This window comes from Canis lupus, chromosome 16 (genome assembly GCF_003254725.2).
Source record: "Canis lupus dingo isolate Sandy chromosome 16, ASM325472v2, whole genome shotgun sequence".
Taxonomy (NCBI): Eukaryota; Metazoa; Chordata; class Mammalia; order Carnivora; family Canidae; genus Canis; species Canis lupus.
The window spans coordinates 10,377,558-10,405,073 of NC_064258.1; the positions used below are offsets into that span (position 1 = coordinate 10,377,558).

A 27,516-nucleotide genomic window follows, 5' to 3' on the forward strand; every position below is an offset into this window, starting at 1 on the left:
AAGATTGATCATTGATGCTTTCTTGTCAAGAAAGATCTAGATCGAAGGGAGAAAATGTAAAAGGAGATATCACAATGGAACAAGCAAATTTGGTTACAAGAGTCTCTTTTAAAATAGAGTCAGGTGACCATAAGGGAGGAGGAGCTTATGCATGGCCTTATCAGAAGAACCACGAACTATTTGCCAACTGCAAGCCCTCAGCCTGGACTTAACTCCTTCCTCACCATGATACCTGAATTGTTCCCATGCTTCGATTGCAAGGAGCCAACACAATTTGAAAAATTTCAATCTATTCACGTATCATCTCAACTGACCCAATTAACCTAGTTTTAATTCCTCTTTTGTATAATGACCGAGAACTACTCTTATCACCTATCACTTTTATAACCCTGCCCTTTCTTTGTCTTCCTAGTCACAAAATTTAGGTTTCTACCTGAATCCATGTTTTCCGAATTGCAATTCTATTTGCCCAAATAAAATTGTCTGCTTTAATTTTTCGTTCTTACTTGGTTGACAACATTTTGCTCAAGATTTTATGAGAGACTCTTAGAAAAAGAAGATGGTGATGGCAGTATAGTGTTTAAAACTTTCCCAAAGCCCTCAGACTGGAGAGAGAGCAACTAGGAGAGAAAAAGAAAAAAAGACAACAGACACCTTCAGTAAAATTGGTGACAATGGAAACTCCATGAAACCTAGAACACCAGTGGGTGGGGCTTTATGCCCTAAAAAAAGTAGGATTCTGTGTGACTCAGATTTAGTCTATACAGAAGTTGTATATGAAACAGTCAGAGAAGTTCTGATAGCTAAAGAATGTCCCCAGAAATTCTCCCAAAACTCTTGAGTCATCAAAGAGAGCACCTACATCTGAGTGGAAGCCTCAGAAAGCAAATCTGAAAATAATCACTGTAACTGACAAATGGAGCATCTAATATGTGGGTAAACATAAAAAGCCCATGAGCTTTATCCCAGCCCTCCCTAAGGGCTGCAGGAAAATCAGCAAGTCTTGTAGTGTAATTCTTTAAAGACCTCAGCAATATCCAGGAAAAATTCACTGCAATAAAAACAGAAACATATTTTGAGGAAAAGACTGCTGGGAGTAGAGTAAAAGACTGAGAACAAGGGAGAAAAGTGCTCCAGTTGCTGGCAGAATGGACCAAGAGAAAGCAGATCTCAAAATCATGGACATAGCTTCATGGGGAGGCCATACTTTTGGATTTTAATTTATTCATGAGAGACACACACAGAGAGAGGCAGAGACATAGGCAGAGGGAGAAGCAGGCTCCATGCAAGGAGCCTGATGTGTGACTCGATCCTGGGTCTCCAGGATCAGGGTCTGGGCTGAAGTTGGCGCTAAACTACTGAGCCACGCAGGCTGCCCCATACTTTTGGATTCTTGATGGTAACAACAGCGGCCTCCCCCAGTAGTGAGGATAGGAAAACTACTCTGGTTTACTCCCATCCTCTACAAAAATACTAAATACAGAATCCTTCTAAGACAAAAAATACAAGAAAACACATCTTACTTAAATATGCACGACAGAAAAGGGTTGCAATCAAACCACATAGAGAGATGTTGAAAGGAAAACATGATGAAAATGAAAGTGCCTAATATCAAAATACACAAAAAAATCACACCAGAAAAAAAAATGTGATCATTCAACATTTGAAAACTGCAAACTAATATTATAAAACATGCTAGAAATTACATATTTTTTACCCTGTTATTTATATATATTTATATATATTTTTACCTTAAACATATTATATATGTTTAGTATACTCATAACAAAAATGTATTTTTTTTCCTGTAGCTGGACAAATTGATTATAAAAACCATATAGAAAAATATCTGACTAGCTAAGAAAACCACTTCAAGAACAGAAATGAGGGGAGCTAGTCTTAGAAGGTTAAAAAAAAGTGAATGACTTACAAATTTAGAAGAAAACTCTCCTATATCCAAACTCTAAAGACAATAATAATAAAAATATGTTTACACAGATATTTAGGACATTTAAATTGGATCAGTATTCCTAATTAATGAACAGTGTTTAAAAACTGGAGAAGAGTAGCAACATAATAAGTTACTTAAAATAAGTTACTTACTCAGTTACTTTAATCTGAATGTTCAGATTAAAAGAAATTAAAATGGCTTTAGAACTTAAACATGTTAAAAGTTATTCAACCTCTCTCATAATAAGGGAAATGAAAATTAAAACTAAACTGGGACATTATTTTTCACATTTTAGACTGTAAAAAAATCTGTCCTATTGGAGATACAAGGAAGCAGAGATTTTCATGCTTTGATGATAGGAATGCAAGATGGTAAACCCCTGTAGAGGGAAATTTGGCACTACCTAGTGAAATCAAATATGCACTTAACTCATTGATCCAGAAATCCCTGTTCCAGGAATCTATCCATAGTTAAATTGGCATTGCAAAAGCATAAGATTATGTGTTCACTGTATAAGTTATTCATATTTGCAAAATACTAGGAAAAATCCAAAAGAACCGCTTGACAAAGACTATCTTGCCGGCCCCAGAGCTGAGTCTTCGGTAGTCTGTTCCATAGTTTATGAAGCCAGCTGCTTCTGGTTGATGGTTAGACCATGACTTGTGTGGACACGAGCCTACTGCCATACTTAATTTGCCAATAAATGTGATCTCTGGACAGAGGTATTGTTGTTTGGTAAATAACTGCAATAGATAAAGTCTTCTGTAAATCTTCATTTTCCAGGAGAAGTGTTGTGAGCAAGGAAGGCAAACTTGTGTCATAAATGTCCATTTCTTTTTTCTTTTTTTTTTTTAAGATTTTATTTATTTACTCATGAGAGGCACAGAGAGAGAGAGGCAGAGACATGGGAAGAGGGAGGAACAGGCGTCCCATAAATGTCCATTTCATGGTCAGTTTTGATATCTGGAAGTATGAGTCTTCCTTATTTGTTCTTCTTTTCCAAGATGGTTTTGTCTATTAATGTCCCTTGTGATTCCAAACAACTGGTGTCCAGTTGTATCATTTGTTGCAAAGATTTTCCTTTGGCCACTGATTTGCCTTTGCTCCTTTGTCAAGGATCAGCTGACCCTGTCTGTGCAAGTGTTATTTCTGGGCTATCGATTCTGTCCTACTGATCTGTTGTTTCATCAATATCACACCGTTTAGTTACCCATAGGTTAATTAATTACCTATAGATTTTTTTATATGTAGCACTCTTTTCATTTGTGGGTTATGTAGTTGGGACCAAAGGATTTTTATTCTTGTTTGCAAGCTTGGACCTTATTAACTATAGCTCAGGAAAGAATTGAGCATCAGAATAAACCTGGATTAACTCTACCTTAGATTTTTATAACATATAGGTAGTTTAGAAAAATCAGATAAAAGTTGTATTGTGAATTAATAAGATTTTATAAACACTTGGAAATATGCAGATTAAGTGGCTAAAACTTTTTCCAATTGACAGATTGATTTTTAGAGCATTTTTATGTTTACAGAAAAATGAACATAAAGTACAGATTTCCCATGTACCCCCTTAAGCTTCTGTCCTGGTGTTCCCAATGCATTTGTTTTAACTGCTCCAATATTGATACATTATTATTAACTAAGTCCATCATTTATGTGAAGGTTCACTGTGAGTTGTATATTCTATAGATTTTGACAAATGCATGATGATATGTATCCACCAATGCAGTATCCCACAGATTACTTCAGTGCCCTAAAAATCCTCTATGCTCCAACTGTATTCATTCCTTCTTCAATGCTCTGTGCAAACTCCCGGTAACCACTGATCTTTCACCGACTTTTTACTATCACTGGTTTTCCCATTTCCAAAATTCTATATTGTTGGAATCATATATAGTCCAACTGACTTCTTTAGCAATGTGCTTATTTTTTTCACGGCTTGATGACTCATTTCTCTTTCAGTCATTGGATAATATGCCACTATATACTACTTTGTTTATCCATTCCCTTATTGAACATCTTGGTTGTTTCTGAGTTTTAGTGATTAAGAATAACGCTATTATAAACATTCATGTGCAGGATTTTGTGTGGCTATAAGCCTTGTCAGCATGTAGTATTGGTGTTTTGCATGTTAGTCATTCTAACGTGTAATGTTATCCATTGGTCTGTTAATGTGAAATTCCCTAAGGACGTTGGGCATCTTTGTGCATGTTTATGTGCCATCTGTGTACTTTCTTTGATAAGGTGTCTGTTCAGATATTTTGCTCAGTTTTAAATTGCGTTATTGATGAATTTGAGTTCTTTGTATTATTTTAGATTGGCTGCCAGTTCTTTATCAGATATGCATTGTGCAAAAATTTTCTCCCAGTCTGTGGTTTGTCTTTTCTTTCTCTTAACTGTGTCTCTTTCTTGCAGCAGAAGTTTTTTAAATTTTCATGAAGTCCTCCTTAATCCATTTTTTCATTCATGGGTCGTACTTTTGGTGTTGTTTGAAAACACTCATCACCAAACCCAGGGCCATCTAAGCTTTCCCTTATGCCATAACCTAGAAATCTTATAGTTGTGCAGTTACATTTAGGTCTATGACCCATTTTGAGTTCATTTTTGTGAATGGCATAAGACCTGTGTTTATATTTATTTATACATAGCTGTCTAGTTCCAGCACCATTTGTTGACAAAAGTATCCTTTATTGATTGCCTTTGTTCCTTATCAAAGGTCAGAGATTAGTTCCATTGATCTATTTGTTTATTCTTTTGTGATTATCTCACCACCATGATTACTGCCACTTTAGAATAACTTTTGAAGTCAGGTAGTATCAATCTTCTGACTTTGCTTTTCTTCAATATTATGTTGGCTATTCTGGGTCTTTTGCTTTGCATATAAACTTTATAATTAGTTTGTTCATATCCACAACATAACTTGCTGGGATTTTGATTAGGATTGTGTTGAATCTACAGATCAAGTTGGGAAGAATTGATATCTTGATAATTTTGAGTTTTCCTGTCTATGTACATGGAATACTCTTTATTTATATCTTTGACTTCATTCATCAGTTTTGTAATTTTCCTTATATAGATCTTGTACATATTATTCTTGTATATATGTATATTTAAATATTTCAATTTTATGTGCTAATGTAAATATTACTGTTTTAAAAATCAAATTCCAAGTGTTCATTGCTGGTATATAGAAAGCATTTGACTTCTGTGTCTTAACATTCTGTCCTACAACCTTGTCATAATTGCTTATTAGTTCTCGGATGCTTTTATTTGATTCTTTGGGATTTTCTACATAGATAGTTATGTCATTTGCAAACAAAGTTTCCTTCACAATTGTATATCTATTATTTCCTTTTCTTGTTCTTATTGTATGACCAAGGAGTTCCAGTAAGATGTTGAATAGGAGTCATAAAAGACATTCTTGCCTGATTCTGGATTGAATTAGGGAAGCCTCTAGTTGATTACCATTAAGTGTTTGTTAGCTGTAGGCTTTTGAAGAGGAGCTTCCTCTACTCCTACTTTGCTGAGGGTTTTTACCATTAATGGGTGTCATAAATGCTTTCTCTGTATCTATATTATACTTTTTCCTCTCTGGCCTGTTTATGTGATAAATTACATTAATTGATTTTTGAATTTTGAACAAGTCTCACATACCTGGAATAAATTCCACTTGGTCATCGTATATAATTTCTTACACATCATTGAATTCAAACTGTTAATATTTTTGCATTAAAATTTGTGAGATATATTGATCTGTATTTTTCCTTTCCTTTATTTCTTTTAATAGATTTTATTTATTTATTCATGAGAGACACAGAGAGAGAGGCAGAGACATAGGCAGAGGGAGAAGTAGGCTCCATGCAAAAAGCCTAATGAGGGCCTCAATCCCAGGACCCTGGGATCACAATCTGAGCCAAAGGCAGTCGCTCAACTGCTGAGGCCCCCCAGGCATCCCTGTATTTTTTCTTTCTTGTAATGGCTTTGCTTTTGGTATTACGGTAATGCTGATCTCATAGAATATATTAGGAAGTATTTGTTCTGCTTCTATCTTCTGTAAGAGATTGTAGAGAATCGGTACAATTTCTTCAATAAATGTTTGGTAGAATTCACAACTGAAATCATCTAGGTCTAGTGTACCTACTCCAATGACATCAGCAGTGATGGTCCCTCTTCTGAGATTGGCAATTTGTGTCTTCTCTCTTTTTTGTCTGAGTAAACCAGGCTAGGGGTTTATCACTTTCACTGACTTTATTTTAAAGAATCAGCATTTGATTTCATTGTTTTTCTCTACTGATTTCTTGTCTTCAATTTCATTGATTTCTGCTGTAATTTTTATTATTTCTTTTATTCTATTGATTTTGAATTTAGTTTGCTCTTCTTAATATTTATTCTATTATTATTATTATTAGTTAATATAATCTCCACTCCCCAACATGAGCCTCAAACTCATGACCCCAAGATCAAGAGCTGCATCCTCCACCAACTGTGCCACCCAGGTGTCCCAAATCTAATTTGTTCCTTATTCTCTAGTTTCCTAAAGTGGAAGCTTAGATTATTGATTTTAGGTCATTCTTCTTTTCTAACATTTGTGTTCAATGCTATAAATTTCCCTTGAAACACTGCTTTTGCTACATCTCACAAGTTTCAATTAGCTGTATTTTCCTTTTCATTTACTTTGAAGTATCTAAAAATTTCTCTTAAGATTTCTTTGATTTCCTCTTTTACCGAATATTAGTTGACCATAAAGCTCAGGGTCCACTTCTGGGTTCTCTATTCTGTTCCATTGATCTATGTGTCTGTTTTTGTGCCAGTACCACACTGTCTTGATGACCACAGCTTTGTAGTACAACCTGAAATCTGGCATTGTGATGCCCCCAGATATGGTTTTCTTTTTTAAAATTCCCCTGGCAATGCGGGGTCTTTTCTGATTCCACACAAATCTTAAAATAATTTGTTCTAACTCTCTGTTCAATGCTCTGGAATATCCAGAATAAACCTGGATTAACTCTACCTTAATCCATGGTATTTTGATAGGGATTGCATTAAACGTGTAAATTGCCCTGGGTAACATTGACATTTTCACAATATTAATTCTGCCAATCCATGAGGAAAGACTATCCATTGGAAGAAAGACACTGTCTTCAATAAATGGTGCTGGGAAAATTGGACATCCACATGCAGAAGAATGAAACTAGACCACTCTCTTTCACCATACACAAAGATAAACTCAAAATGGATGAAAGATCTAAATGTGAGACAAGAGTCCATCAAAATCCTAGAGGAGAACACAGGCAACACCCTTTTTGAACTCAGCCACAGTAACTTCTTGCAAGATACATCCACGAAGGCAAAAGAAACAAAAGCAAAAATGAACTATTGGGACTTCATCAAGATAAGAAGCTTTTGCACAGCGAAGGATACAGTCAACAAAACTCAAAGACAACCTACAGAATGGGAGAAGATATTTGCAAATGACCTATCAGATAAAGGGCTAGTTTCCAAGATCTATAAAGAACTTCTTAAACTCAACACCAGAGAAACAAACAATCCAATCATAAAATGGGCAAAAGACATGAAGAGAAATCTCACAGAGGAAGACATAGACACGGCCAACATGCACATGAGAAAATGCTCTGCATCACTTGCCATCAGGGAAATACAAATCAAAACCACAATGAGATACCACCTCACACCAGTGAGAATGGGGAAAATTAACAAGGCAGGAAACCACAAATGGAGAGGATGCGGAGAAAAGGGAACCCTCTTACACTGTTGGTGGGAATGTGAACTCGTGCAGCCACTCTGGAAAACTGTGTGGAGGTTCCTCAAAGAGTTAAAAATAGACCTGCCCTAGACCCAGCAATTGCACTGTTGGGCATTTACCCCAAAGATTCAGATGCAATGAAACGCCGGGACACCTGCACCCCGATGTTTCTAGCAGCAATGTTCACAATAGCCAAACTGTGGAAGGAGCCTCGGTGTCCATCGAAAGATGAATGGATAAAGAAGATGTGGTTTTTGTATACGATGGAATATTACTCAGCCATTAGAAATGACAAATACCCACCATTTGCTTCAACATGGATGGAACTGGAGGGTATTATGCTGAATGAAGTAAGTCAATCGGAGAAGGACAAACATTGTATGTTCTCATTCATTTGGGGAATATAAATAATAATGAAAGGGAATAGAGGGGAAGGGAGAAGAAATGTGTGGGAAATATCAGGGAGACAGAACATAAAGACTCCTAACTCTGGGAAATGAACTAGGGGTGGTGGAAGGGGAGGAGGGAGGGGGGTGGGGGTGAATGGGTAATGGGGACTGAGGGGGGCACTTGATGGGATGAGCACTGGGTGTTGTTCTGTATGTTGGTAAATTGAACACCAATAAAAATAAATTTATTAAAAAAAGGAAGAAAAAAATAATAAAAGATTTCTTTGATTTGTGTGTTATTTAGAAATGTATTGTTTAATCTCCAAATACTTGAGAGGTTTTCCAGCTATCTTTCTGTTATTAGTTTCTAGTTTAATTCCATTGTGGTCAGAGAGCATACTTTGTGTAATTTCTATTCATTTAAGATTGTTAAGGTATGTTTTATGGCCCAGAATGTGTTTTTTTTTGTTTTTTTTTTTTTTTAGATTTTAGTTATTTATTTGAGAGAGAGAGTGTGAGTGCACAAAAGAGAGAGTATGAGCAGAGAGAGGGGCAGAGGGGGAGAGAGAAGTAAATTCACTACTGGGCAGGGAGCCCAACACAGAACTCAATCCCAGGACCCTAGAATCCTGACCTGAGCTGAAGGCAGATGCTTAACCAACTGAGCCACCCAGGTGCCCCTAGAATGTGATTTCTCTGGGTGAATATTCCATGTGAGCTTGTAAAGTATGTGTACTCTTTTATTTTTAGTTTACATAGTCTATAGACATTAATTAGATCCAGGTGTTTGACGGTGCTGTTCAGATTAATTATATCCTTACTGATTTTCTATCTTCTCCATCTGTTCACTTCTGATAAAGGGATGTTGAAGTCTCCAAATATAATAGTGGATTCATCTATTTCTCCTTGCAGCTCTATCAGCTTTTACATCATGTATTTTGTGGCTTTTTTGGTTAAAAACTTTAGTCTAACTGTTGTTAGGTACACACATATCAGGAATTAAGTTTTCTTAAAGAATTGACCCTTCTACCATTATAAAATGCTTTCTTTGCTCTGAAGTCCACTTTGTCTGATATAGAATATTTGTGAGAGTATATACATATTAGAAAAAAAATCCAGAAACAACCAAATGCCATTGACAGAAGGATAAATGATTTGTAGTGTATTTACACAATGGAACAGTACACCTAAATGAAAATGAGTGAATAACAGCTACACAAAACATCTTGCACAAATCTCATAATAGAATATTGACTGACCAAAACAGTCCTAGAAAACAACAAATAGGGATCCCTGGGGGCTCAGTGGTTTAGCGCCTGCCTTCAGCCCAGGGCATGATCCTGGAGACCTGGGATCAAGTCCCACATCAGGCTCCCTGCGTGGAGCCTGCTTCTCCATCTGCCTGTCTCTGCTTCTCTCTCTCTCTCATAAATAAATAAAATCTTAATTTTTAAAAAATTTTTATTTATGATAGTCACAGAGAGAGAGAGAGAGAGAGAGAGAGAGAGGGAGAGAGGCAGAGACACAGGCAGAGGGAGAAGCAGGCTACATGCACCGGGAGCCCGATGTGGGATTTGATCCCGGGTCTCCAGGATCGTGCCCTGGGCCAAAGGCAGGCATCAAACCGATGCGCCACCCAGGGATCCCTAAATAAATAAAATCTTAAAAAAAAATAGTAAGATATCTTTTCTATGAAGTTCAAAAGCCATCAGAACTAAAATGTATATTGCTTGGCACAGATATTCTACATTTCATGGATTACAAAATGCAAGCCAAGGAAAAATTTTTGAAGGAGAAACACTGGAATGACAAACCAGAAATGAATAAAAATAGTTCCCTCTAGTGGAGATGGTGGTAGTTTGGAATCCTGGTGAAAGGTTTTGGAATAAAAGCAAATCCATGAGAATATATTTTTTACATAATTGCCACCTTGAAAGTACGTATTTTTCATGTTTGAAAAAATAGATCATAAAAGGAAAAGGGGAAGCCTTAAAAATAGAAAAGAAGGAAACAAATGAACATATGTCCACTTGATAACATAATCTCAGAGAAAAAAAGAATAATTCCAAGTGAGCTTTGAACACAGAACTCTGTTCATCTTTAGTGAGATATAGATTAAGGATTTTTAAAAAAGAATGAATTTGGGAACTACAAATGAACCTTTATCCTCTGTTAATAGTTTTATTTTTAGGAGTGATACTGATATTGTAATTTTGAAAGTATTTTATGTTTATTTTAAGATAAAGCAAATCAGTAAATATCTTAAAGTTATTAGGAACCAAGATTTTTAGGGTTGAAGAGCTATAAATACAAAATCATGCCAAATCATGTTAAATCTGAGTTGGATATTACCAATATAAATTCAAGTTAAAATATATACATATATTCTGCACACTGAAAGAATTTAAAAGCAAGACATTCCAGCAGTGAAACTTGCTGGAGCTCAGATTTATGTATTTACGTACTTTTCTCCACTCTAGGGAATTAGCGCTCTTCGGAGAAATGGTTGAATATGGACTGGGGCTGGGAAAGGATGAGGTGGGCTCATCATTTCTGGATGTACCAAAGAGAAGCAAGCATCAAAGACTACTGGGGTGATATCAAAGACACGGGGGGGGGGGCAGCCTGGGTGGCCCAGCGGTTTAGCACCGCCTTCAGTCCAGGGCGTGATCCTGGAGACCTGGGATCGAGTCCCACGGGGCTCCCTGCATGGAGCTTGCTTCTCCCTCTGCCTGTGTCTCTGCCCCCCCTCCCCATGAATAAATAAAATCTTAAAACAAAAAAAAGACAGAGAAGTCAGCTTGCTCAAGCTGCCACTGGTAAAATTTGGGGCAATTTGATTATCAAAAAGATTAGTGATTATAAAAACTTTAAAGAAATACAACTTTAGAAGTCCAAAGTTACAAAGTTATTACAAAGTTATTAGAAAAAAAGAGTAGAGGGCGGGGGTGGGTGGGGGTGACTGGGTGATGGGCACTGAGAGGGGCACTTGATGGGATGAGCACTGGGTGTTATTCTATATGTTGACAAATTGAACACCAATAAAAAATACATTTATATAAAAAATAAAAACCACCAAAAAAAAAAAAAGAGCAGAAAAGATTTACAGATGACCATTGCAGACAATTATTATATAAGATACAACAGAAATTGGTAGTTAAAGAAAGATAATTAAATTCTCATTCTGCCTTTGGCAAGGAACGGCAGTTTATGTCCACTTGATGAGAGATGACTCTTCTTGATGGAGGATGCAGGCGATTCATGTAAGAATTACAATAGAACCATTTTGAAACTCCCATTAAATAATCAATTTGGGTGAATATCACAGTGCTTGTGAAACCTCTACTTCCAAATATATTGGGCAACAAGATAATTTGCACTGTGCCAAAATATCACCCCACGGAGAAGTTTATATCAATGTGATCTAGGAACTACCATTTTTTTTAAAAGATTTTATTTATTTATTTATTTATTTTAGAGACATAGGAGAGAGAACACAAGTGTGTGAAGGGCAGAGGGGGAGGGAGAGAGACAAGTAGACTCTGCACTGAGCACAGGGCCCGACATGGGGCTTGATCTCAAGATCCTGAGGTCATGACCTGAGCCAAAATCAAGAGTCAGATGCTTAACTGACTGAGCCACCCAGGCACCCCTAGGAACTACCTACCATCTTAATGAAATAATCAAACTTGGCATGTACTAATACATGTTTTGTTTTGTTTAATTTTTTATTTTATATATAGAGAGAGCACAAGCAGGGGGAAAGGGAGATGGAGAAGCAGACTCCCCATTGAGCAGGGAGCCCAATGGAGGGCTCCATCCTAGGACTCCCGGATTATGACCCCAGCCGAAGGCAGACTCTTAACTGGCTAAGCCACTGAGGTGCCCCTCTCATTGTTAAGCAAGGATAAGGGAGAAGTTGTATAATATAGTCCCATCTTTTCAGAAAAAAATACCCCATATATACATGTTTACAAACATGAGCATGTGTGTGTGGGGTATGTGTGTATGTGTGCATGTGATTGTGTTTGGATAAGCGAGTGTGAACCTGAATAAAGAAATTTACACACAGGTTGTTAATAAGGATACCTGAAAGGCAAGAGAATGTGATGTTAGTGAGGGAGGAGAAAAAAGAGAAGGGAAAATGATGTATTTTCTAGAAAAGTATAAAATTTTATTATATAAGCTAAACAAAATCTCTAGATCAATGAGATAATGGCAATAATCAAAATTAATTAATTTACCCAATGCCTTGACTGTTAAATAATTTTAAAATTTAATTTTTCTCAATGTTACATTAAGATTAAATAGAGGCTTGGGAGATATACAAAAGACTCAAATCAGCTTTCCAGATGTCTGAGATGAAGAACTCACTGGATGAAGTTAATAATAGATTAGACATTTCAGAAGAAAAAGTTAGTAAATTCAAAGCCATAGAGGAAGAAACTGTTGAATGTGAAACAGAAAAAAAAAAAAGGAATTTTAAAAGTAAAAATAAGACCAGTGAGCTGTGGGACATCAGTCACCCTAATATATGGGTAACTGGATTCGTTGATGGAGGGGAGAGAAATGAAACAATAAATAGTTGAAGAAATAATGGCCAAGCTGTTCCAAATTTAAATAAAACTGTGAATCTATATATCCAAGAAGTTTAATAAACTCTAAGCACAATGATAATGAAAGAAGGTATTAACTGGGAGGACATAACAACCCTAAACATTTGTGCATCTACTAAGAGAGCTTCAAAATACATGAGGCAAAAACTGACAGTCAGATATGATAAACTGACAAACCCACAGTTACAGTCTTGGTCTCGAAACCCTTCACTCAGTAATCGACAGAACACTTAGAAAATTGCCAAGGATAATGGCAGACTTGAACAACACTATCGATCAACCAACTTGACCTAATTAATGTTTACAACAAAAAAGAATGTACATGCTTCTCAAATACACATGGAACATTCACCAAGATGCCAGTCATTAAGTGGAGATGAGGTCATACTATGTAGAGTGGATCCTTAATCCATTATGACCGGTGATCATAGAGAAGACACATAGAGAGACACATATGATGAAAGAGGAGGAAACCAAGTAGACAAAAATCATGAAGGGCATTGAATATTTGATTATAAATTCTAGCTGACATTTATAGAATACAAAATCCAACTATTGCAGAACACAGGCTTATCGTGTGTACACGGAACATTCACCAAAATAAGCCATGTCTCAAAAAATCTCAAAAGATTGAAAAACTACACAATATGTTCTCTGACTGCAATGGAATTAAACTAAAAATCAACAACTAAAAGATACCCAGAAATTTCCAACGTATTTGGAAATGAAGAGTAACCTGTAGGTAAAAGGAAAATTTACAATGGATCTTAGATGGTATTTGAACTAAACAGTGAACACAAAACATATCAAAATATATAGGATGCGGTTAAAGCAGTACTAATAGGAGAATGTATAACTCTAAGACATTTATTGAAAAGAAGAAAGATCTCAAATTAATGATGCAAGTTTCTTCTCAAGAAGGAGGGTTTTCAGTATTAGAGCAATTGGATGACTGTATGGACAAAGACAACCTTGATCTTTGCCTCACATCATACAGAAAAATTTATTTTGAGATGGATTATAGACCTATAGGTAGAAGGTAGAATTATAAAGCTTTTAGGAATAATAGGACACAAAAAGCACTAACCCTAAATAAAACATTTACAGAATGGACTTAATTGAAACGTAAAATTTCTACTCATCACAAGTCACCATTAAGTACATGAAAAGGGAAACCGCACAGTAGGAGAAAATAGAAACATTACTTGTTACAATACAATTCATGTATTTGACAAAGGATTTATATGCAGAATATAAGGATTCCCATATATCAGTAATAAGAAAGATAAACATCCCAATTAAAAATGGACAAAAACTTGAAAAGGAACTTCATAAAGAAATATTCAGATGGTCGGTAATGTATAAAAAGGTGTGCGACATCACTAATCATTGGGAAATACAAATGAAAACCACCAGTGCACACCCACCAGAACAAATACAATTCAGAAGACTATCAGTGGCAGGTGTGAAGACGTGGAATGCCTGAAAATTTTGAAAATTTATCCTCTAAGATTATTTCTTTATTGGATAGTTTGTCTGTTTAAGAGACAGGCAGAGAAGCAGGGAGCAGAAGAGGGAGACACAGGCTCCTCAAGCATACTCTGCCCCAAGCGCAGAGCTTGCCAGGGGCGGGATCTCAGGATGCTGAGACCATGACCTGAGCCACAACCCAGAGTCAGATGCTAAGTGACTGAGCCGCAGGTGTCAAGCCCCGTGTTCCTGCTGTGGGCACTCCTGCCCCCCCCTGCCCCCCGCAGCCACTGAGAGCTCGGGCTTTGGTCTGCGCTCCAACTCCCAGGTGGTCTGGAGGCTACAGTGCAGGCTGCACATCCCCTCTGTCCCACCTCAGGCTGAAAGGGCCTCAGCCCTGAGAAGGAATCGGATCTTCCCAACCACCCCTAGCCGGAGGGAGCTGCTGGAGCAGCAGGTAGAAGAACTGGTGCCCGCCTTGCTGCGCTTGGACAATCTGTTCCTATTTGAATTTCTAAATGTTTTGGAGGAATATGGCACCCCTGAAGAGGTGCTGGACCTGCTGTTTGCAAAGTGAGCACCCTGACCCTCCACAGCCCAGGGGGATGGGCTACCTACTGGTTGGGAGTCTTGGGAATGTTCCTGAACTTCCCGGCCCCTGGGGCTGCTCTTCTGACTGGAGTAGAGTCACACAGGGCCTTGTCGGGTCCTGTAGGGAAGCCCCTGGGGCCAGGCCTGTGGCAGGTCGGCTAGAGGGGCTGTGATTGTGCTCATCAGTCGTTCTCTCCCCATGACGAAGCCTGTGCCGCCTCCCCACCGGCACCAGGGTCTTGAGCTGACCTGTTTTGCCATTGAAAGGGAGGTTTGAGTCCATCTGGGGTCTGTGCCCTGGGGCATTCAGGGTAGGGGTCCCCGGGGACACCGGGGTGCCCTGGCCCACTCGGATGTAGGCCATGGGCCTGGCCAGAGCCCTTTCATTCCTCAAGCATTCAGGAGGACCCAGCAGGTGCAGGTACTCCTCTAGGAGCTGCCCGTAGCCCCACGCACGGAGCTGACGGCCTCCCAGGGTTCTGGACTAGTTGGGGTTCAGAGGGTGACAGCAACTATGAGGAGAGGTCGGGTCCACAGGACGATTCACGTGATGCCCCCCGCCCTCCTCTAGATATCAATGCATTGAAGCGTCCCCCAAGAAAGGAGGAATCCTGACGCACTGGGAAATGTGAGTGAGCTCTGGCTCATGCAGGAGGGCCTTCCCTCTCCAGGAGGGTCACGAGGGGGCTGTGGGTCGGAGGGGCTGCTGGACCCTCACCCGACAGCAATTCCTGTGACAGGGTAAAGGTCTGAGGCCCCTTCAGGAAAAGAGCAAAGGAGAGCCGTGGATGGGGTGTGGGCTTTGTGGGAGAGCACTGGGACCCCAAAGGGAGACCTCCTCCATGCCCATCCCCCCCAACCCTGTCTGCCCCACACCTGGGACGCAGAGCAGAGGGTGTGGGGAGCATCACACTCACCAATCTGGTGGCACCTGGACCCGGGTGCACGGCAGGTGCTCAGGAGAGCCAGTGAGTGCTCACGGACCAGACGGCCCCCGCCCCGGGGGAGATTAGAGTCAGTGGAAGGACACCCCCTGGGGGCCCCTCGTGAGGGAGGCAGGGCTGACCCACGGGAGGGAAGGTTCCCCGGGAAAGACAGTGATGGTCACACCGCTGGTCATGGGCTCCCATGCACAGAGGTTTCGTGCCAGCCCCTCCTCAGTGAGCAGGTCTGTGGCAGGCAGGACCTCCAGGTGGCAGGTGGACAAGGAGCAGCACTTGCCTCTGACAGCCCCGGGCGGGAGGCCGAGGGCCCCGGTTCCTGCAGGGCTTCCCCGGGACACCTCTGTGTGAGGGAGCCCTGTCTTCTGACGCCTCTGCCCACCTGTCCCTCCCCAGCACCATGTCCTCCTTCCTGACCATCTGGCTGGACTACTATGAGGAGGACTTCCACGATCCCCCAGAATTTCCTGCCCTGACAAAGCTGATGAATTTCACGGGGCAGTACTTGCCAGACTCAACGCTGGACCGTCGAGTCAACAGTTACTTTGAATATTTAAGAAACCTCCATCAAGCGGAGTTTGAGGATGGAGGTGAGGAGGACTGGGGTGGCCGAGTTGGGGACAGGGTGGGCCACACAGATCAAGCCTCCGTGCTGCTGGGCCAGGAGCACTGGGTAGGCTCACACCCCATCCCCACGGGCTGCAGTCTGGGGAGACCTCCCAGGGCTCTTGCACTCACACACGTTGAGCGGTGGGAAGAGGGTCCTTGATTTGAGAGGGACGTGGAAAGTCCATCCTGGTGATGATACTTTGTCTTCTTGGAGATGATACTGTGTCTTCGGACCCCAAGCAACACCGTGAACCACCCCAAGAGCGCGCCCGAGTTTCGACGGTGGGGCCTGCTGCACCTTCAGGGTCTCAGGGGATGGAACTGGTCCCCTGATCAGTGTGGGATCACTGATCAATGTGCCGGAGCAGCCGCCTCACTCAGGGGAGCAACCGGCTTTGGACACCGAGCAACACCCGGAACCACTGCAAGAGCCTGCCTGAGTCCCAACTGTGGGGCCTGCTACACCTTCAGGATCTCAGGGGATGGAGCTGGTCCCGGCTGCTGAAGCTGAGAGTTCGGCCCGAGCCCTGATGCCAGCTGCCGCTTACAAGGTAAGACACGTGATGGTCAGACCCCTCCATCCCTGTCCTGACCCGGAAGAACCACCTGCAACCTTGGGAGCGCTGGAGGCCGAACGGGCCCCACCACCGGTTATCGAGGTCATCGATGTGCCGGAGCAGCCGCCTCACTCAGGGGAGCAACCGGCTTCGGACCCCGAGCAACACCCGGAACCACCGCGGGAAGAGCCCGCCCGAGGCCGACTATGGGGCCTGCTGAAGCTCCTGCCTGAGGTGATCGAGCCGGTCCCGGCTGCTGGTGCTGAGAGCTAGGCCTGGGACGAGATGACGGCTGCTGAGGTCAAGCCAAGGTACCTGGTGGTCATACCTCAGATTCACTGCCCCGACCTGGAGGAGCCACCTGCTTCTTGGCCACCCCAGAAGGAGGAGCAGGTCCCGGCGCTGGCTCTCGAGTTCATCGAAGGGCCAGAGCTGCCACCTGCCTCAGTGGAGCCACCAGCCTCGGCCCCCGAGCAGCAGTTCGTGATGGCTGCAGCACAATTGAAGCCTTCCCCTCCCCTTTCATTGTGCTGTTTCTGTATTTTGTGTTTTTCATAATTGCTTCATGAATTTTATTTGTAATAAAGGATAAGTTAACTTTGTACAAAATTGACTCTGATGTTTTTAAATTATATGTTGTGGTACTTTAGGTCCATTCATACTTCCAGGCTCGTTCTATGAGGCTAGCATCACCTTAATTCCAAAACCAGACAAAGACCCCACCAAAAAGGAGAAAATTATAGTCCCATATCCCCGATGAACACGGATGCAAACATTCTCAACAAGATACGAGCCAACAGGACCCAACAGTACATAAAGAAGATTACTCGCCATGACCAAGTGGGATTTATCCCCGGGATGCAAGGCTGGTTCAACACTCGTAAAGCAGTCAATGGGATGGATCACATCAACAAGAGAAAAAACAAGAACCAGATGATCCTCTCAATAGATGCAGAGAAAGCATTTGACAAAATACAGCATCCATTCCTGATCAAAACTCTTAAGACTGTAGTGATAGACGGAACATTCCTCAGCATCTTCAAAGCCATCTACGAAAAGCCCATAGCAAATATCATTCCCGATGGGGAAACACTGGGAGTCTCTCCCCGAAGATCAGGAACACGACAGGGACGTATACTCCCACCACAGCTACTCAACATACTACTACAAGTCCTAGCTTCAATAATCAGGCAGCAAAAAGAAATAAAAGGCATTCAAATTGGCAAAGAAGAGATCAAACTCTCCCTCTTCGCAGATGACATGATACTGTACCTAGAAAACCCAAAAGACTCCACCCCAAGATTGCTAGAACTCATACGGGAAATTCGGCGGCATGGCAGGATACCAAATCAATGCCCAGAAATCAGTGGCATTTCGATACACTAACAATGAGACTGAAGAAAGAGAAATTAAAGAGTCAGTCCCATTGACAATTGCACCCAAAAGCATGAGATACCTAGCAATACACCTAACCAGAGCGGTAAACGTTCCCTACCCGAAAAACTACAGAACACGTCTGAAAGAAACTGAGGAAGACACAGAGAGATGGAAAACTATTCCTGCTCTTGGATTGGAAGAATTCATGTATTGGGAAAACGTCCATGTGACCCAGGGCAATTTACACATGGAAGGCAATCCCTATCGAAATACCATGGACTTTCTTCAGAGAGTTGGAACAAATCATCTGAAGATTAGTGTGGAATCAGAAAACACCCCAAGTAGACAGGGGAATATGAAAAAAGAAAACCAGAGCTGGGGGCATCACAATGCTGGATGTCAAGTTGTGCTACAAAGCTGTGCTCATCAAGACAGTGTGGTACTGGCACAAAAACAGACACACAGATCAACGGAACAGAACAGAGAATCCAGAAGTGGACCCTCAACTCTATGGTCAACTAATATTCGAGAAAGCAAGAAACACCATCCACTGGAACAAAGACAGTCTCTTCACTAAAGGCTGCTGGGCACGTTGGACAGCCACACGCAGAGGAATGAAACTGGACCATTCTCTCACACCACCGTACACAAAGAGAAACTCAAAATGGATGAAAGATCTAAATGTGAGACAAGAAGCCCTCAAAATCCTAGAGGAGAACACAGGCAACACCCTTCTTGAACTTGGCCACAGCAACTTCTTGCAAGATACATCCATGAAGGCCAGAGAAACAAAAGCAAAAATGAATCACTGGGACTTCATCAAGATGAGGAGCTTCCGGACAGCAAAAGAAATGCTCAACAAAACTAAAAGACAACCCACAGAATGGGAGAACATATTTGTAAATGACCCGTCAGATAAAGGGCCAGTGTCCAAGATCTCTAAAGAACTCATTCAACTCTACAGCAAAGAAACCAACAATCCAATCATGAAATGGGCAAAAGACATGAACAGAAATGTCACAGAGGAAGACACAGACGTGGCCACCAAGCACATGAGACAATGCTCCGCATCACTGGCCATCAGGGAAACACAACTCAAAAGCACAATGAGATACCACCTCACACCAGTGAGAATGGTGAACATTAAGAAGACAGGAAACAACAAATGTTGGAGACGATGTGGAGAAAGGGGGACCCTCCTGCACTGTTGGTGGGAATGTGAACTGGGGCAGCCACTCTGGAAAACTGTGTGGAGCTTCCTCAAAGAGTTCAAAATAGAGCTGCGGGGAGAGCCAGCAATCCCACTGCTGGGGATTTACCCCAAAGATACGGATGCAGTGAAATGCCGGGACCCCTGCACCCCGATGATTATAGCGGCAATGTCCACAATAGCCACACTGTGGAAGGAGCCTCGGTGCCCATCGACAGACGAATGCATAAAGATGTGTTCTACCTATGTAATGGAGTATTCCTCAGCCAAGAGAAATGACAAATACCCCCTATTTGCTTCGACGTGGAGGGACCTAGAGGGTATTATGTTAAGTGAAATAAGTCAATGTGAGAAGGCCAAACATTATATGGTCTCATTCTTTTGGGGAATATAAAAATTAGTGACAGGGAATAAAGGGAAAGGAGAGACAATGAGTGAAAATATTGGTGAGGGTGACAAAACATGAGAGACACCTAACTTTGGGAAAAGAACAAGGGGTAGTGGAAGGGGAAGTGGGTGGGGGGTTGGGGTGACTGGGTGATTGGAACTGAGGGGGGCACTTGGTGGGATGAGCACTGGGTGTTATGCTCTGTCAGCCGAGGTCCGCGGAGACCAGGGTGCCCGCCCGCGAAGCCCCCTCTCCAGTGTCGGTTTGCAATAAATCTGTATTTAAGCACTTCGGCGTCCGTGTGTGTCACTTGCTTCCGAGACTCTTCTCTGCGTGTGTGCGTTTCCGGAACTCCAGCCACGAGGTCCCTGGCTCACGGACAAAGCAGATGCCACCGTAGGGGTTCCTCAGTGTCTTCTGAACTGTGTCTGCTCTAACCTGTGGTTTTCAGAAATCTGATGAGCTTTCAAGAAAAAAGGATTTTCGTTGCAGAGCTGACATGGGTCTCCAGCAGGTTCTGAAAAGCTGAAGTGAGCACAGGATCCCGAAGCTTCAGCCAGAGGACACCCCCCATGCCGACACCCCGTGGAGCGAGTCACGCCCTGTGGTGCTGGGCTCACCCATCTGCCTGCACCCTCCCGGGCACAGCACGTCGGCCGCACCCTAGTCCCGGGGACCGTGCTTCTGGGCAAGATCTGGCGACGCTTCTCGAGTGAATGGAGGATGCGTGGTGGCATTAGCGCACAAGTGCCCAGGACCAGAAATTATCTGCCAGGGAGGAGAGGCCCCATCTTCCATATTTTGCCCCAAAACGTGTGGAAGGGAGAACAGTCTCTATGTTCTACGTAGAAAGGAAGTGTCCGGGAGGCGGCAGTTGCGGTGTGGAGAGGAGTGAGCCCAGGACTGCCCACCTGAGGACAGACCCACAGCCACTGGGTCTGCCCCACAGGCAGGCTGGCACTCCCGTGGGCCTCCCGCTAGCACCTGTCCCAGCTCGGTGGGTGTGGGGGGTAACACCGTCATTTCAGGCTCTGCTCCCCGCTCAGCCGTCTGCTCAAGCCCCTGGTGCTCTCCCTGGGTGTGATTCCTTTTTTTTTTTTTGGAACATCAATGGAAAAATGTTATATCTTTAATTTTTGCTAATATCTAACTGGGATTTAGCATTCCCATCAGTTAGGAAACATGTGTCAGTTCCTTTTTTTTTCCTTTGTAAATTGACTTTTTATTGGTGTTCAAATTGCTAACATATAGAATAAAACCCAGTACTCACCCCATCAAGTGCCCCCATCAGTGCCCGTCACCCCATCACCCCCACCCCCCGCACACCTCCTCTTCCCCCTGCCTAGTTCCTTTCCTGGATGTGATTCTGGAGGGCTGGATGGCCTCCAGAGGTCGGCTTGTGTGCAGCCTGACAGCTGCCCTGGCCTGCCCTCTGCAGCTGAGCCCGGACCTGGGTATGGCCTTGTGTGTTCCCCTTGCCCTGAGGGGACCAGGCCCATGGACACTGGAGCCCAAGCTGGGGGGGCACGTGGTGAGTCAGTGTCACCCCGCCAGGCCGGCAGGCACACCAGCCTGGCGGGGCTGTCCCAGCTGGGTGGTCTCCCGTCTGGCTAGCATGGAGGACGAAACCAGGCCGGGCCTCCCGCCTTCTCCATCATGCTGCTTCCCACGCTGCTTAGCCAGAGCTGGATGCACTCGGGGATGTTTCGATGCAAACATGGTGTGAGGACAACAGAGGAAGGCATGACTCTGAGGCTGGAGTTGGATCGCCCCCGCATGTTGTTCCAGTGGGGCCTCCCTGCCTCTGCTATCCGTGTGGCAAGGCCTGGTACCGGCAGACGCTCTGTAGGTCGGGGGGTAGGCCCCTGGCGTCTTTTGCCAACCGATCCCCAAAAGCCCAGGCGCTTCTCCCCGAGGACGGGTCCTGGTGTGGGTATAGCGGTGGGGAGGCTGGCGGTCTGGGACAGGCTCTCCTGCAGGGCAGGTGGTTGCGAAGCTGCCCAGGTTGAGGCCATCGCATGGCCTGGGTGGGGTCTCCTGGCAGCCCGTAGCAGGGGACTAGGAGCCCTCCACCATGTGCCTGGCCCGAAGAGGGTCTGGGTTGGCAGGTGCTACGGAGGGGCTGCCAAGCAGGAGCTCGTGCTCGAGCTCAAAGGCGTAGGAGCCCCGGGGGCCATCTGTCAGCTGTCCAGTGGTCTGGGGGGCCTGGGACAGGAGACCCCAGGCCGGCGGGTCCCCAGTGAAGAGGAGCTCTGCTGCAGAAGCAGCCACAGGGCTGTGGGAGAGGGGCCAGGTGGGGCCCCACACAGCTCTGGGGTCCTCCTTCACCCAGGGTGCTCCGGACCCCTGCCATTTCAACCCCCAGGCGGTTGGGCATCTGGCGAACATGTTGCGTGTAGGGTTTGGGGGCAGCCCGCTGTTGCATGTAGGGAGACGGCCTCTGGTGGGGAAGGTGCCAGGACGTGGCCCTGCCTCTTGCCTCCCCGCGCCCCCAAACTCAGCCTCCCACAGCAGCTGCTGTGAAGTCCCGGGGATACCTGCTGGCTCAGGGCTGCCCTGCGCCCCGGGCGCCCTGCTTCTCTGGCTGGGTGTGTCAGCCCTCTGGGTCACTCATATGTGGAATTTAAGAAACGAAACTGAGGGGCATGGGGAAGAGAAGGAAAACTACAATGAGATAAAAACAGAGCGGGAGGCAAACCATAAGGGACTCTTAATCGTAGGAAATAGAGTGAGAGTCACCGGAGAGTAGGTGGGTGGTGGATGGGGTAGCTGGGGGATGGGCATTAAGGAGGGCATGTGAAGTGATGAGCACTACGTGTTATATGCAACCGATCAATCACTCCATTCTACCCCTGAATCTCATACTACACTATATGTTAACTAACTTGAATTTGAATACAATCTAAAAAAAAGAATGAAAAAAATCACACATTCTTGTGTACAGTGAACAAAGAACTCTGCATCCAATTTAAAAAGCAGTAATGGGGCACTCGCTATGTGCATCATCAGTTACCAAGAACTTGCTCACCACCATCTTTAAGGTATTAACACATCACAATTTCTAAGCTTTTTATTAAATCAGGGACTTCTGCTTCCTGAGAAGATACATACATACATACATACATGGTGCAAGCTGAAGCCTCCATCCCAACAACCAGAAAAGGCTGGTTACGCACAGACGTGCTCCTGGCGATAGTCAGGAAGCTGTCAGATGACCAGAGCTAGGTAAAGGATCCGTGCAGAGGACAGAGAGCCCTTCACTGGGGAGGCTGATGCTGGGGCACCATTTTGTCCCCAGGCCACTTGCCGATTCCAGCTCAGGACATCAGCTCCACTGGGATAAGAGGACACCACCACCATACAGTGACACACTGGAAACTCAAGGAGGCCCAGATGCAAGGCTGACGTTCCCACAGGACCTGTGCTTTGGCAAGGTGGGAGGTGAAGGGGACGGGACCGAGCGAAGGTTACCGTGGCTTCACAGTACCTACGGGATGAGCCTCTGCTAGCGAGAACGGGTCTCCCACAAACACAGACCCACCCACGGGGGTGCTGCCAGACGACTGAGCTGCATGGGGCAGAAGACTAAGTATGACGCTCCAAATCCCTGAAAGGACTAGCGTAGTGCTTGTGAGGCCTTCCAGTGCTGAGGACAAAGAGCCTGCTTCTGACTAGTGGGTCTCAGTCAAAACACAGACTGTCCACAGGGGAAAAACAGGGACAAATTACAGGGGCACCGAAGGCCAGCTCGATGCACCAAAGAGAAGAAGGGACTATCGACCAACCAAATAAACCATCTGGCCCTCGATGTTCTTTCATTCACCGTGTTAGGCACACATCCAAAGAGTTACCAGAAACGTACACGGGAAGGAAAATGCAACCAATAATTCAGAATAAAAATAAGCAAAGACTGTGAAGTAAGTAAGATCATCTTGGTAAGAAAAACAGGTAACAAGATGGACAGAAGTGGATGCAACAGATGGAGAACTGAATGAGGAGAGTGTAATGCATATGAAGAAATCACATGGATATTCTAGATTGATAAAATAAACTATCTTTCATCAAACATTCATCGATGGCTTAACAGAAAACTCGGATGGCATAGGAAAGGATAAGATTGGTGGGTTCTGAGACAGAGCACACAGACAATACCAAAACTGGAGAGTAGGCAGAAGAAGCAATGAAAAGGACAGAAGACACATGGTCCACAGCAAAAGGCCCATCATACTTGTACTTGAGGTCCCCGGAAAAGAGGGACAGAGACAGAAGCAACATCCAGAGAGAGAACAGCCAAGGATCCCAAACTGCAGAAAGACACCAACTCCCACATTCAAGAGGCAGAATGAATACACATGTGCGCTTACAGGCACACACAGCACACGCGTGCACATATACCCACAGGCACGCATCACACACAGGTCACGTGATCTTCAAAATACAGAAAAACAGAAACAAAAAGGAAATCCTAAAAGCAGCTGTGGCGGGGGGGGGGGGGGTTGGGAAGAGACACCGCCTTCAAAAGAACAGTACGTTGTGTACGTTGTGTAGAAACACAAACCACCCAGCTAACTTTCTGGAGGATATCAGATAATCATTAGGTGGTTGTGCAAGAGCTAATTTCTCAGAAACGTGAGCACATATGAAATACGAACAAGCAGCCATTGCGGAGATTTACTATAGTGATCAACATTTTAATTACTTCCTGTTTTCTTAGATGTACAGGACTATTGCGATGAATATTCGCTCCATGTACAAACAAAGCAGTATTTTTAGCCTGGTATTTGCATTTGGTGGCAAAAACTCCCACAAGGGTACGAATAACCACGAGTCATGTGCTGATTAATCTGAGACTTCTCGAGTCACGCGTTAATTAAAGGAATTAATATGATCTTTGCTGGTAACGCTACACATTTGGCACACGGCATGCAGAGAACGACTTATTGGATGGTCAGATTTCTTTTTTTTTTTTTTTTAATTTTTATTTATTTATGATAGTCACAGAGAGAGAGAGAGAGGCAGAGACACAGGCAGAGGGAGAAGCAGGCTCCATGCACCGGGAGCCCGACGTGGGACTCGATCCCGGGTCTCCAGGATCGCGCCCTGGGCCAAAGGCAGGCGCCAAACCGCTGCGCCACCCAGGGATCCCTGGATGGTCAGATTTCAAACAAATCTCCAACCCTGCAAATACGGAGAGGATTTTTTCAAATCACTGCTGATGGTGACTCAATAAAAACCGAGGGCCTAAATATGAAAACAAGCTCCTACCAGAAAATCGCTAGACCAGTCTACACATGTGTGATGATTGACGAATAACTCGAGTGTGCAAGAAGTGTTCTCCACATAAGAGAAAGGAGGACCACGATGGAAGGTGTGCGATGCAGGCCGAGCCGCATCCTCAGCCGGCCCCGGCCCCCCGGCCCCCGGCACCCCAGCCCCCCAGCCCCGAAGGGGGCTTGCGCACACTGCGGCCCCGCTGCTCCGTATTCCTGCCAATGCCCTGCGCTCTGGACATGCAGCCTTACCTCAGCAGCCACGGACTATGTATCAAGTGGGTTAAATTGCTTCATGTTTTCAAGGCGTCTTATAAAGCATTCTCGGGAAAATGTTTCGCTCCGTCATTCCTGACCTTTTAGAAACGGTGCCCCAGTAAGTGTTAATATTGATGAAAACCACACGATCTTGGTCATTTACCGCCGACTGACACACACAGGCCCAAGGTAACACAACACAGCTTCCCTGGTTCTTAGAACGTATACATATGACCAAACTCGAAATACTGAACTTTCTTTTTTCAGAAGAAGCTCCTACATTTTTCTGGTTAAGACTGATCCATTGCTTAAACTCTGCCCTTTATTTTTATTTTTAAATTTTTTAAAATAATACATTTACTTTATATTGGGTTTCAATTTGCCAAAATACAGAATACCACCCAGTGCTCATCCCGTCTAGTGGCCCCCTCAGTGCCCGTCACCCATAAACTCTGCCCTTTAAACATCTCTGATAAAATCGAAGATGTCAAAGAAACCACATAAGACATTTCAGAAAATCAATTTGAAAGGTGTTAATCTGTATATGGGAAATATTTTTCTGCCCCAAAGGAAGCTGTATGCATCCTTCCTTCCTTAACAAAACAAAGTGAATTTTGTCGTGTTCGGTTCTATAAAAATAGAAGCCCCACACCCCTATTCTGAATGTGTCGGCAGGTCTTCTCTTGTAGGGAGTCGAAGGGTGCAAGTCTCCTCTTCCAGAAGTGGGCAGGCAGCAGCGCACTTACAAGCCACAGGCCAGAAGAAGAGGACTATTTCCACAACAGGCAAAACTGCCAGGAGGAACAAGCCATGACAACTGTGGTGCATATTAAAGCCTTACAGTGGCTCCACAAGACCAAGGGAGCACCGAGAGCTCCCACTCATGCAGCTTAGCTCGAGATTTGGGGAAAGCATTTGACGATGGGGTTTGGAGGACGGAGCATGAACAGTACTTTCGTAAGACTTTTGCAGGTGGGAAAACTGGGCTGTGCTCACGTAGCTATCACCCACCAAGACCACAAAAGCCTCAAATTTTATTTAAAAAAAAAATAGATTCTCACCTCCATTCCTTATTTTTCATGCCTGAATTATAGATGTCATGATAGCATGAGATGCTTTAGGATGCCTACGCATTGCAAAGTAAAAACTTCTACCAGCAGCTGGCTGACCGCTAACCCTAGGTCAGAACATGGGGCTACTGTATTTATCACTAATCCTGATATGACAATTTACTATAAACTTAATTATTAAAGCTCTCCTAAAACATCAAGAGTATGACACCACGTGTTTACATCAAAAGCAGCAGACATAAAAAGATGAAATCGGAGTATATTAAGTATTACTCCCTTTTCCCCACTGGATAATCACTACTTGATATTTCAAACACTCAGAATATTTCTCAATGTTTCCTGTCAAAGGATTGTTAATGAAAGGAAAGAGGGAACGAGTTACAGAACTTTAGAAATGAGCTGATGCAAAGAAAATTAGACATTTCTTTGAAATCTCACATTTTTGTAACTGGCTACATAAAATATGGGTTCACTGTAATATAAAAATGACAATCTTCTCCATTCCTCACGTATACACAGGAAAGCAACTACCACGTTTGGTGGAAACATGAAGGGGAAGACGGGTCGGAGGGAACGAGAGAGGGATGCCTTTAGCACCAGCTCTCAAGCTGAAACAAGGAAAATAATCACTTAGGAAAGATTGACACATAGCATTGTTTTCACAGTAAACACTTAGAAATATCATAAATTAAAGTAGCGTGAAATCCCAGTATCATGATGCAGATAAACAACAGATTGTGAGGTCATTAAATTATAATGTAAATCTGTTATCTATAAAATATATGCAATGATGTCTATGATATACGGAGGAGACAGAGCATGCTGCAAAACATCACAATCAACAGATTCTCATTTACACAAAATCCTATATGTACATTTCTAAATCTGCACGAGAACACGTGACCAGTGAGAGACATCAGCAAGAGCTAACAGGAGCTGTCTCTGAGTGACGAGATCTGCAATTCCGTTTACTTTTTGCACTTCTATACACTGATTGCATTTTTAACGATCATTTATCTGAAAAGTTCTTTCCAAAGTAAAATGTCTTATTT

General features: G+C 43.4%; 1 protein-coding gene across 5 annotated transcripts in view; it reads right to left on the bottom strand.

Moving 5' to 3' along the window:
* LOC112650926 (adenylate cyclase type 1) overlaps nucleotides 1-27,516 on the bottom strand; it is a 40,525-nt gene that overhangs the window by 1,926 nt on the left and 11,083 nt on the right. The window contains exons 7-8 of one of the 5 annotated variants that reach the window (XR_007402758.1): nucleotides 25,389-25,492; nucleotides 22,902-25,044 (exon numbers count right to left, since the gene is read on the bottom strand). The exons of 1 other annotated variant lie outside the window; for it this stretch is intronic. Coding sequence is in view for 2 of the 4 variants with exons in the window: in XM_049095091.1 (XP_048951048.1) it covers nucleotides 25,448-25,492 (45 nt within the window). In the remaining 2 variants the exon portion in view is untranslated. Of the gene's footprint in view, nucleotides 1-22,901; nucleotides 27,073-27,516 lie in introns of those variants that run through there. 3 more of the 5 variants (XM_049095091.1, XM_049095093.1, XR_007402759.1) reach the window with 3 other exon arrangements.